This window comes from Monopterus albus, unplaced genomic scaffold, assembly GCF_001952655.1.
Source record: "Monopterus albus unplaced genomic scaffold, M_albus_1.0 scaffold144.1, whole genome shotgun sequence".
NCBI classification, from domain to species: domain Eukaryota; kingdom Metazoa; phylum Chordata; class Actinopteri; order Synbranchiformes; family Synbranchidae; genus Monopterus; species Monopterus albus.
Genome location: NW_018128024.1, coordinates 599,792 through 612,887, shown reverse-complemented (window position 1 = coordinate 612,887; position 13,096 = coordinate 599,792). Strand labels below are relative to the sequence as shown.

At 41.5% G+C, this 13,096-nt stretch overlaps 1 protein-coding gene across 1 annotated transcript in view; it reads right to left on the bottom strand.

The window, feature by feature from the left end:
• Positions 1-13,096, bottom strand: part of LOC109968222 (caskin-1-like) — a 30,630-nt gene that overhangs the window by 12,880 nt on the left and 4,654 nt on the right. The window contains exons 2-9 of the mRNA XM_020614324.1: positions 9,321-9,372; positions 7,544-7,641; positions 3,194-3,339; positions 2,947-3,042; positions 1,598-1,719; positions 1,172-1,280; positions 581-689; positions 3-97 (exon numbers count right to left, since the gene is read on the bottom strand). Of these exons, the coding sequence (XP_020469980.1) occupies positions 3-97; positions 581-689; positions 1,172-1,280; positions 1,598-1,719; positions 2,947-3,042; positions 3,194-3,339; positions 7,544-7,641; positions 9,321-9,372 (827 nt within the window). The remainder of the gene's footprint in view (positions 1-2; positions 98-580; positions 690-1,171; positions 1,281-1,597; positions 1,720-2,946; positions 3,043-3,193; positions 3,340-7,543; positions 7,642-9,320; positions 9,373-13,096) is intronic.

Sequence of the window (13,096 nt, the reverse complement as noted above, 5' to 3'; positions counted from 1 at the left end):
ACCGTGATAATATCTCCAGCTTTGATGTTGAGGCTGGTTAGGTCGTAGTTGTTGCAGTAATCCTTCAGTGCCCGCACCTGCATAGCAGCCGAAGCATCTACAAGACACAATACAAGGAAACGGAAACAAAATAAACAGATCCACCTCAGGTTAGATCACATTGTAGGCACAAAGACACTACACTGTGCCACTATGTTAAATGTGCACATGCTCATAGCAATCACTTCATTCAGACACACAATGAACATTTCTGTCGTTTACCACTGAAAACTGATTTTTACATGTATGCAGTTCAATAATAAAGTAGCCTTTAGTATAAAGAAAGGTTAACGTTTGGTGGTGATGAAAATAGTCTGCATTCAGGAGAAAGCTATTAATGATCAATCTGAACACTCGACTATCTCATACACAGAACACTATCAGCTTTTCATAACAAACAGTTTGAATTAATGTTTTGAAAGCAGTGATTCTAACACTCATAGTTATTACTGCATCAGACATATTTTATAGTACTGCCCACAGCTGCAAGGAATTGTACATAAACATGTGTAACTATGTGTCTGTGTGGACTCATACTCACCTCTCAGCAGCTGTTTAATCTCCCGGCTGGCCTGTGTGGTGGTGAACTGGTTAACGATGTCCAGGGCAGTTTGGCTCAGAGTGTTTCTCACCCCTGCACTGATGCCGCTCTGGATGAAAGCGCAGGAGAAACACGATTTAAGTTGCTATGTGAAACTGTGTCACGTTGAGTTCATAGTAGGGATGTACTGTGTATTTGGTGTCAGTTTGGCCGTGTGTATATGCCTGCATGGTTTTCTGTCAGTATGTGATGCCTCAGCAATAACATAAGTGAAATACAGCAGCAATGATGAGAACACTGAAAGCAATTCCTACTCAAAAGCTGAATCCATAGTCATCTGAAGGTGACAAGAACGCAAAGCTGGTTTGTATATTGCATGACAGGTAGGATGTGAGCTACAGTTTTTTGTAACAAGCTAACATAACCCACAGGCGTCTTCACACGGCTCAGTGGGAATGAATGACAAATGCCGAGGTGTAAACTTGCTCAGGTGTGGAGATGGGGGCAGCTTTAACAACAGCTGCTTATGTAAACATGTTAAATTGACACAGGGACAGACAGATAGAAAGGCAGACAGGCAGTCAGACTTACGTCCAGCAGCAGGCGTACTACCTCTGTCTTCCCACAGAGGGCAGCCTGATGTAGGGCTGTGCCAGACTCCGACTGTCTGTTGATATCTATACCAGCCTGAATCAGCAACCTGCAGCACAAGATAATAATAATTGTAACTTTTGATTATATAAAATTGTTTAATAAAAGTGCTTATATAAAATAATACAAATGAATAACAACGTTTTTCATACAAAAAACACTGTAAAATTCTCTACATGAATGCAAGTCAACAAAAGTGTCTGTAAAAGCATTTTAGAAAGATAACAACTATGTGGACTGGCATGTTTTTTAGATTGTAACAAATGTTTAGACCATATATGTCCATTACATCAAGCAGTCAGCTGGACAGATATGCAGACAGGCACAAACTGAGAGAAGCAGATTGAAAGGAGAGGTTTTTCAGACCGTATGACTTCAATATGTCCGTTCTTGGCAGCGAGGTGCAGAGGTGACACTCCATTGGGGTCGGAGGGTTTCGGCTCCAGCATGGCTGCACACATGTTACTGCTGAGCAGGAGCTGGACCACCTACAACAGTCAGACTGTCTAAGTTGTGCAACCACCAATAACATGGACAAATTCTTATGAACAGTTCTCAAAGTCCAGGGAATATTAACATCACTAGTTAGCAACAGCCTTTTTATGGCACGTATTAAAAAAATCACAAGTGGGGTATTTATATACTCATGTATCTTTATAGAACAAAACATGAAAATGTATCGGCTCTGTGTTAACCACAGACCGTATTTCAGGCACCTAACCAAAAACCCATTTAAAAAGCCCTCTGACTTTGGGGTGAGGGAACTGTCCGTCCATCCATCTTCGTTCGCTTTATCCGAGACCGGGTCGTGGGGGCAGTAGTCTGAGCAGAGCCTCCCAGACTTCCCTTCCCCCACACACCTGCTCTAGCTCCTCAGGAGGAACCCCAAGGCGTTCCCAGGCCAGCCAGGAGACACAGTCTCTCCAATGTGTCCTGGGTCTGCTCAGAGGCCTTCTCCTGGAGGGGCATGCCCAGAATACCTCCCCAGGGAGGCGTCCAGGGGGCACCCTAAACAGGTGCCAGAGCCACCTCAACTGGTTCTACTCTGAGCTCCTCACAAGTGACTGAGCTCCTCACCCTATCCCTAAGGGTGCGCCCAGCCACTCTCTGGAGGAAACTCATTTCTGCCGCTTGTATCCGCGATCTTATTCTTTCAGTTATGGTCCAAAGTTTATGGCCATAGGTGAGTTCTTAGGTGACATGGCCTCGGCTCATACTACACTTTGGTGACTCAGACTAGTACACAAACACTGGGGACTCATGACTCGACTATAAAACTGGTTCCGGGTTTTAGGACTCCCTACTATGGTACTCTATAGTAGTTTTCTCTGTGGAGTCCACCACTGCTCATGGCTTTATGGACTCAACCATGCAATCACAATGACCAAATGAACCAGGATTGAAATCTTTAGGATTATAAAATTATGCTACAAATTAAATTGTTTCAAGAACATATTGTTTTATATGACTTGTATTAGAAATTCAATTCATCATCATTGTAATCACATTTCTGTGTAATCTGGATTTTGCGGCATACTGTATTTTGTTTCATGTAGTTTGTCTGTAACACACTGGTCCCACTCTCCATCTGGGCCCGGGCACTCTTGAAAAACACATTTTTAATCTCACTGAGGCTTTTCTTGTGAAATAAATGTAGATAAAAGTTCAAACATCTGTTGGTGGGTGTGTGACTGGTTTCAGTGAAATCTACTCACTCCGACACGTCCAAATTCACAGGCAAGGTCCAATGGTGTTTTCCCATCTGAGTCTGAGATACATGGGTTGGATTGGTGTTGTAGCAACATCTCTGACTGTAGGAACAAACACACACATACACACACACAAATCTTCTGAATGTCCTGGCTTGTGACAGCCACAAATCATGCATGCACCATCAAGCAAACATAACAGATAGACACACCTCACAAAAACAAAATCCCTACAGCACACACATGCAGTTACCCCATCATAATGTCCATGCTGAGCTGAAAGGTGGAGAGGGATCTGTCCTTCATCTGACTGTCCGTTGACTGACGAGCCGGCCTTCAGCAGCATCTTCATAGGTTCAGTCTTTCCCTGCCATGCAGCATAATGCAGAGGACGCATCCCTACACAAAACACACACACACACCGCATACATGCAAAAACACACACCCAAAAATGACAGCACAGTAAAATAGAGACATAAAAGCACATACACATGGACACGTACAAAATATAAGAATATTAAAGACACATGAATACATGCAAAAGGACACACTTAGGTATTGTTTTCTTTTTGCAAGCAGATCTGTTTGCCATTGAACATCCTGCAAATAAAAAGACCTCTGACGTTCTCAGCACAATTTACAGAAAAATCACTGGACTCAACTGTTCTCATCACTAATTTACTCCAGTGTGCCTTTATTCCATTCATTCTCTACCGTTTAGGCCCTTGCGGGGTCACGAGGGGGGGGCCGGAGCCAATCTCGGCCGGCAATCGGGCGAAGGCGGGGTACACCCTGGACAGGTCGCCAATCCATCGCAGGGCTAACACATAGACGAACAACCACACATGCACTCCTATGGGCAATTTAGAGACACCAATCAACCTAAGCTGCATGTCTTTGGACTGTGGGAGGAAGCCGGAGTACCCGGAGAGAACCCACACAAGCACAGGGAGAACATGCAAACTCCACACAGAAAGGTCCCAGGTGGGGCCCGAACCCGGAACCTTCTTGCTGTGAGGCAACTGCGCTAACCACTGCGCCACCGTGCTGCCCACCTTTATTCCAGTAAGAACTAATTGAAACCTAAGTTAATCCACTGGAACTGAAAATATAGATGTAGAAATTAGAGCCAAAACAATAAATTTATTGACAGATTGACAAATGATTCATTGTTTAAAATTCACTGGCCTGGATGACCTGCAACTTCTTACTTCTAAACTCTGACAAAACTGAAGTTATTGTGCTTGGGCCTGAAAACCTTAGAAATCTGCTGTCTAATCATATAGTTACTTTAGATGACATAGCTCTTGCCTCCAGTACTACTGTGAGGAACCTTGGAGTCATCGTTGATCAGAATATGTCCTTTAAATCACACAAAATCCAAGTCTCTAGATCTGCCTTCTTTCACCTGCACAATTGTCTTAAAGACATAAGGGCCTGGATGACCTGTAACGTCTTACTTCTAAACTCTGACAAAACTGAAGTTATTGTGCTTGGGCCTGAAAATGTTAGAAATCTGCTATCTAATCATATAGTTACTTTAAACGACATAGCTCTCACCTCCAGTACTACTGTGAGGAACCTTGGAGTAATTTTTGACCAGGATATGTCCTTTAAATCACACATAAACCAAGTCTCTAGAACTGCTTTCTTTCACCTGCACAATATTGGCAGAGCCTTTAGCTATAAAGCTCCTCTCCTATGGAACCAATTCCCAGTCTCAGTTCGGGAGGCGGACACCCTCTCTACCTTTAAGTGTAGACTTATGACTTTCCTTTTGGATAAAGCTTATAGTTAGGGCTGGATCAGGTGACCCTGAGCCTTCCCTTAGTTATGCTGCTATAGACCTAGGCTGCTGCTTTCTCTACTCTCCTTTACTCTCTCTCTATGCTTCTATATGCCACCACTACACATCACTAACTGTGTGTGTCCTCTCTCTCTCCCTGTACCTTTCTGCAGGTTGCCCTGGCCCTGGAGCTCTACGTCTCTGACGAGCAGTCACCAGCCACATCGACCTGATCAGTGTTTGATTGTTGTATCTCGTTGCTTTTCATCTTTTGTTTCTCCTCTATCCACTCACCCCAACCGGTCGAGGCAGAAGGCCGCCCACCAAGAGCCGGGGTCTGTCGGAGGTTTCTTCCGTTAAAGGGAGTTTTTCCTCCCCACAGTCACCAAGTGCTTGCTCAAGGGGGATTTGTTGGGTTTTTCCTATGTAATAATATTGATAACAGTAAGGTCTAGACCTTACTTTGTAAAGTGTCCTGAGATGACTTTTGTTGTGATTTGGCACTATACAAATAAAATCTGATTTGATTTGATTTGATTTGGTTCCAGCTTCTCAAATGTGTATTTTCCATGTTAGTAAGCTAAATATCTTTGGGCTTTAGACTGTTGGTTGGACTAAAACAAGACATTTTTGAAGGAAACTTTTGCTGACTATTTATAAAATACAATAAATAAACAACAACAAGCAGATTAATTGAAAATGACAATTTTAGTTACAGTGAATATTTCTGTACTATCTTACTATAGCAACACAGAATCTCAGTGTCCCTCCTGGACATGCAATGCATCTTATTGTGGTTGACATGCTTGTAACCCTCTGTGACCCTAGTAGTACTATTTGTCCAGGCCTCATACTTGTGGGACATCCAAAAATAACTGCTTTCAGACAGAGGGCAAGATGCTGGCAGCATCAAGAGGCACAGCAGCTGCAGGAGTTACAGGAGATATATATTAGAAGATATGATGCAAATGACCTTCAGGCAGCCTTGAAGACATGTTAGAAATTGTTTTGATAACTGGGACAGAGAAGGGAAGACTTCACCCAGAAAGAAAGAGTTTGACTTCTCTGAAGACAGGAGGAGAACTTAGGAATGACTTGTTGTAGTAGACAGAGCTTCAGTTCAAGAGGTTATTTTCAAAGATTGCTGTAGGTGATGTGAGCTCATTTGCTCATTTCTTTTCCACTGGTCAGTGGGATAGTCGATCCTAAAACTCTGAGAGCTCAGTTGTTGAGATAATGTGATTCATATGTCCCATTTGAACCTGTGTGCAGGAACAGTATTTTGTTTGGCAGGCACTGGTGATCATGAAAGACTATGCAAAGAACACTACACCCTCAGATTAATGAAGAGCAATGATGAAGTCATGATCAACATTTTTGCTCCAATAACAATAATGAAAGTCTCACTTGGTATTCCCAACTAAACTGGATCTCTGATTTTGGAAATCCCCTTAAATGTGTTACTTGCACAGAACTAAAGCTAGTCACCCGCTGTGACTGTGTGAAGTACTCCTGTCACCTTGGTAGAGCAATGACGATGCTAAAATAATTCCTAGCCATACTGAACTGCAAACCGCAGATAGAACACTATACTGCTGTTGGTAGGTAGGTACTTTATTGATCCTACCTAGCAGTATCAGTATGTTACTGACAGCCTCCATACAGTGATATTTTACATTACAGAAGCCAAAAGATAAGGCTGTAATTGAACTGACGACAGAGAGCAGGTCAAGTATCAGAGCTCAGATGGGACAAGGAAATAACACATATCCATTACTGTTTTTCCCGCCCACCAAGAGCCGGGGTCTGTCGGAGGTTTCTTCCGTTAAAGGGAGTTTTTCCTCCCCACTGTCGCCAAGTGCTTGCTCAAGGGGGATTTGTTGGGTTTTCCCTATGTAATAATATTGATAACAGTAAGGTCTAGACCTTACTTTGTAAAGTGTCCTGAGATGACTTTTGTTGTGATTTGGTGCTATAGAAATAAATCTGAATTTATTTAACTAGTTTTAAATCCTATTTATGTCCTTTTATATTGCCTGATATCTTAATGTCTGTTATGTCTTATGTAAAGCGCCTTGAAGCGACAGTGAATTAGAATCAAAACAAAAGATGTGCACAGACAGCTTCTGTAAATAATGAGCTGAACTGCAGAGTCGGGTGATGATTCGCTGTGGGTTTGTCACTACAAGCAACCTCTTTCACGTACATGCAGTAAATTGATCCGGTATTAATTTAAGAGTATTGGTTACAGACATATATAATACTGACCCTTAAATTGGTGCATTATGTAACATAATGTGAGCACTGCTCTGAACCATGAGGTTTAGTTAGGTACTGGAGGAATGACTGAGGCTTCCCGCCACCTCCATCAAAGAGAGACCCACTGGGGAGGTGGGGGCCTGACAGTAGGTCTACATCCTGGAGAGATTATGCCTCCCATCTGCCCTGAGATTTCTTCTTCTTCTGTAATCTGCCAGCATAGGAAGGATATGTTTTCTGTGAAAAGAGGGGAGATCTGGGCTGCTCTGCTTGGCTCTCTGTCCCGCAGACATCCCTCTCATTGTCTGTTGTTTGCTGTGCACACAAATCTGTCGCTTCTCATAAACACGCGCTACTACTACACAAATTTTATTGCATTTCCAACAAGCTCACCTTTTATTACATATGAGGGTGTTACTGGTCCTGCAGGGAAAGCCAGAATTTTTTTCTTACTGTTTGGTTTTCTAGCCAGCCTTGTGTGTTTTGTGGTTGTTTAGTGACAGTAACACATTGAGTAGTAAGGACAACAGTATTCTGTGAAGGTCTGTGTATTGTTACCTTTATGGTCTTTAATATCCACTGCTGCCTGGGCCTCCAACAGCAGAGAGATCAGCTCCTTGTTACCACTCAGAGCAGCATAGTGCAGTGGCGACAACCTTCACACGCACACAAATGCAGATTATGTATAAAAATACACATATTCAAACATGTTGTGTAAAACCAGAGTATAACTTTGCTGAAATAATCTTCAGCGTAGAGCAGCTCCGCCCCTTAGCTCTGTGTGAGTGACGGGAGGGGGCAAATGACCTACTTCCATTAATAAGCAATCTCCCTACCCCCGAGGTGAACATACACGCAGCATGTCTCTGTGTGTGTGCATTTGTATTACTTACATTATGAGGACCAAAAGCTGTTAACACACTCACATTGTGGGGACTCGGCCACAAATTACTGAATTTTAGGGTGGCAACATGGCTTAAGGTTAGGCTGAGGTTAGGTGTTAGGTAAGTAGCGGTTATGGTTAAGGTTAGGATAGGTCTACAGGAAATGAACGTAGGTCAATGTAAAGTCCCCACAAGGAATGAAAGCACAGCATGTATGTGTGTGTGTGTAATGGAGCTCTGGTGAATACAAGCGCTGGGCCCTGGGGTCAAAGAATCATCATTACACATGGAGTAAAGTCTGGTTATCTGGTTCCAATCAACATAATAAAAAGACAGTTGTTATCCAGTGGAACCAAATGGAAAACAATGTCAAACCAATCATGGGTCTAAATAAACTCCATAGTTTTACAATCAGAGATGATAAAGAAACATTTCTGAGCAAATTAAGAGCTGAGAATGTCAGCTCTCCTCTAAGGTAATTATAGTCTTTAGATTTGGGCTCTTCAGCTGGCTACATGTCTCAAAGACTGATCTAGCAGGCTTATAATGTGTATAGTCATATGATTGATAGTTTATTTATAAAATATGATCAAAATGGAGAATTTCTTTTTTCTTGTCATTTCATGGGTCAACTAGAGAACAAAACCTCTTGAATTTATAGGTGTTTGGGGTTCTCTTCAGGGTTACTTAAGTTTTGTGGGTGTTTCTTGTCTCATAAATCTTAAATTTCTGGTTGATGGACAGTCACCAGTAGGTCCCAACTTTCTTTGAGTTGTGACCCATTAAAGTGAGGCAGTGCTTTTGGCCTTATTTAGTGTACGTGAGCTGTAAGTAGTCTAACAAAAACAGGGGCTGTTTCCATTCATTGTTCTATTTGAAGCATTTTAGTGGCTTATCCATTATATTTTATGAATGCCAGAACCAACCTGTCAGTTTTTAGACTACAACAGAGTGGATTAAGAAGGAGAGTGACGACATCTCCATTGGCACTATAAGGACCATTTTTTACAGTAATGGCGGATCCTGGGAACGTTAAATTGTTCCAAATATTAGCAGCAGTGCCACCGTGTTACACTTACTTGGCTGCTGTGTTCTAAAACATCAATAGCAATAATTATACTTGTGACATTTTAGAGTTAGAGATCAAAAGTAGAAATTTGATGCTATATCCCGGCTGTTTGGAACTATTTGTATTTGCTGCTGTTTTTGACCCTCTTCTATCCTAACAGCTCTGGACAATAAAAACCACAATTACAGAAAAGGAAGTGCTCTTTAGGCACTCTTGGCAAAAGCAAGGAGAAAAGTAATATTGATTACACTGGGATCCGCTGGGAGGTCATGACCCGCAGTATACCTTCAACACTGTGTCCCACAACTACACAAGACGTTTATATTTTGTATAGCTGAAAAATGTAAGATAATGATGTGTGGTGATGGCAGGAGTCCCTCACCCATCTGCATCCTGGATGTTGACGTTCACGCGTTTCGCTGCCCCAAGAAGCTCTGAAACATACGAAGGAAAGACGTGAAATGTGGGTGAGGAGAAGTGGAGGAGCAACAAGCTCATGACAAAAACAGTCCACATTTATATTCATAATTCAGTGATTAATGTATTCTGTCCTTGTACATACTGTATACTGAATATGTCCCTCCCTGCAGGTTGAGTTGACAGCCACACTTTTATGCTTGTGAGCACTCTACAACAACCCTCTGCCTTGTAGCATTTCTATCGTTGGAGCAAAATAGGGGTCAAGGAGACGAGACAAGGTAAAGAACCAAAGGGGAGTAATCCTAAGTATTTCCACACTTTTATTATGTACAGTGCATGCTTTGACTACATGTCTGTTGAATCTAAAACAAATAAAGAGCTCCTTGGATTTAGATATATTTAAATCCAGGAAGTTGTTTTCAAACCAAAGAATAAAATCTGAGTCCATGGTCTGAATGTGAACCTCGAAGACAGAACAGCAACAGCGTCATCAGAAAATGTGATCTAGCTCGCAGATATGTGCGACTGTGTGTGTGGATTTACAGCATGCTTGAATTTATACATTAAGTACATCTGTCCCTGTAATTATATAAGTGTACATGTTGTTCATATTTGATAACCTTGATCTTTAACAGAAATGTCACAAAGATGAACACACCACACAACAGGAAGTAGCACACAAGCATTCTCATAAACAATACACACACTCTCTGAAAAGGACACACAGAAAGCAACTTGTTTGTCTCTCTGCCTCTGTTTATTTATTTATTTAGTTGTTGCTGGTCAAACCCTCATAATCCACAGGCCGTAATCTGTGGCTGTTCTGTAATCTGGGCAAAAGCTTCTCGCTCTCTCTGCAGCTCTATCTGCACTACATCCCTTCATCCTGCTCTCACACTCTAATTTTCTTTGTAATTTGCTAAATGAGCATGTGCTGATTGGTAGCTCTGCGGTTTCTGTTTACACCCTGCAGCTGACATCATTACCCTGCATGTGTGTGTGTCTGTGTGTGTCTGTGTATACATGTGGGTTCCCCTGTCGATCTTAGATTAATCTGGATATCTCCCCCACCCTGGTCGATATCTTTGTCATCACCAGACTCGCAGAGGGCCTGCCCCAACGGCAGATCTTTTTCTTTATAAATTATCTTTCTTTTACCTGGAAGTCTGGGCATAGTTTCACAGTAAAACTGGCAGGTTGCAGTCATAACACTCTGCCTGATTATATCACTTACCTAAATTTGTTGCTTAAAAATTTCCCTTATCTGACAGGAGCTGGTAAAGATAATTACCATAATATTTCTCTGATGGTGTCCTTAGATTAGGGTTTATAATTTTTTATGATAATTTCAGGCACAACACTGCAAACTGAGCCCTGGTTACCGTGGCAACCCCTGAATGTGCCATTCTCACAGGCTGTCAATCATCAGGCATGGTTTACTATGGTATTATTTAGGAACATCTCCTTCAAATTGAAGCTATTTTAGAATTTAGTTGACATGAAATCATATCGGTTGCATTTAATTTGAAACCCATCAATCTTAATATGGAGAGTACCAACAAGTACAGCAACCTCCAGTGCAACACAGCAGATTCCCAAACCTCACTGGAGGGGAGGGGGTTTCTCAAGGGTTCTCATTAGCAGAGATGTTCTGAGGTCCAGTTCCCATCACCTCTGACTTTGCCTGTCTTTATGCAGTCAGGAGTTTCAGTGTAACATGTAGCCTAAAACTAATGCCAGCACTGACGTGTTTTTTCTCTATCAGTTTTCAGACGATTGCACACATATGTCAGAGTGACTCAACTCAAGGTCACAGTAAGCTTACAATCCAGCTGGCCCTTTACACTCACGCCCTGCAATTTAAACAAGGCCCCGCCTCCCCCTGGTGTCAGTCAGGTAAACGTCTGTTGTCCCCTCTTCAACTCTGATCTCAGCAGTAAGGTTAAGTTGATGTCCTGCTAACCTAGCTGGGCAGTGCATCTCTTGGTCTGCCTGTGTCTTGCTTGCCAGTCACTTCCAGGACTGTTCTGTGACTTTGTGTTTGACAAAAATGAAAGTGAAACACAACTCTTTATTAGGTTTAATTCATGCCAAAGGGCAGCGCTTTTCATAAACCGATTCTTATGTTAGTGTTTTTGGTTCACTAATGATGCATAGGCTCATTAAATGTTGGTGAATCCAGACACGTCCTTGATAGATCCCGTTGAGCTCGGCTTATCGTCATGTCTTGGGTTTCCCCTGTGTACTGTAGTTATATTTGTGTGCTGTTCTGCTAACAAGCAAAGTTACCATGACCTGATGTGACCTAATGTTCCCACATGTGTGGCTGAGCTCCAATTTCACAGATATTGAGTTTATCGGGAATAATGTGTGTCTTTCTAGGAACAACAAGATATGTCTGCTTTTGCTCCACATACTGTATGCTTCATGTATAATAGGAGACTGAGGCAGAGAGAGCTGCTTTCAGTCCGAAGCAATTATTGCTGATGACTGTGTGCCAACTTGCAAGTGTGAATAAAATCAACAAAGGATTGTTTGTGAGGTTTTATTAACAGAATTTTCCACCACACAACGATGAGCTAGTATCTCAGTCTTAGTTACAACTCTGGACTAATTAAAGATAAAAAGCCATGGACTGACATTTGCTATTGATTATATTGAACTGGATTAGCTGGGCATACTGGGCAATATGGATGCACATTTGAAAATGTGTAAAAGGAAATCTGGGGAAGCCAGTTTGAATGGGCCTGGTGCATCTGATAGAATTAATAATAGTATTGTTATCTATGATTCACAGGTGCTATGTTTAAATGTGTTGGTAGAGGACATGCTGGATCATCGCTTCATATTTCTGCTGGTTTTCTGCTGAATTTAAGTCATGTAATTGGAATATCTGAGTCCATTAGAGACTACCGGCTGTGGCAAAACATGGTTATTGTAGTTCCTGATTGCTGATAGTGGCTGAAACATTGTATAAATTACTTAGTTGCTTGCTACAAAATAAAATAGATAGAGTACATATATGATAAGGATGTTCTACAGTCTCTGAGATAAAGTGCATCTCAGCAGGACTAATGATAAGGACACTGTACCATATGATTTAGGAATATGTCTTACTTATGTGATCAGGCAGTAGATTTTTAATGTCATCTTCTTTAAAGTATTGTACCAGACAGTCAACATCTCCGTGTCTAAACTGTTTCATTCAGAATCTATTAAAAACGTATCAGTGCACCACACTGTTATACTGGCTGATGAGTAATAAACTTGAGCTCTGTGGTTTATTTTGAGTCAATTCAACATCATCCTGCTGCTGTAAATTCTCACTAGAGCACAAATGTTTGTATTAATCTGTGGCTGAAAATAGTCCCCAGGAGAGGGACTATTTCTTCTTGTTTGAGTGACTTTTGCTAAAAACTACCAGCTGTTTTAGGAAATTACCAAGCCTTCAAAAATGAAACTAGACATTTGTGATCTATTTGAAAAGATTTAGGTCCACAGTAGGAATGAATGGGTTTGAGGCTATGTGTTACAGAAAGCCTGGAGTTTGTAGTTTTATTTTCATGAGATGTGTTGACAGTAACAAGAACAGTGGCAGCATTATCCTCAAGCTATTTAAATAACCTACATCCAAATCAATAGAATCAATATAGATTTCAAAAGACATTAGCTAATACTGCCACCCAATCAAAGTCGATAACTAAATGTCACTAATATTACCAAAACAAATGATCTTTC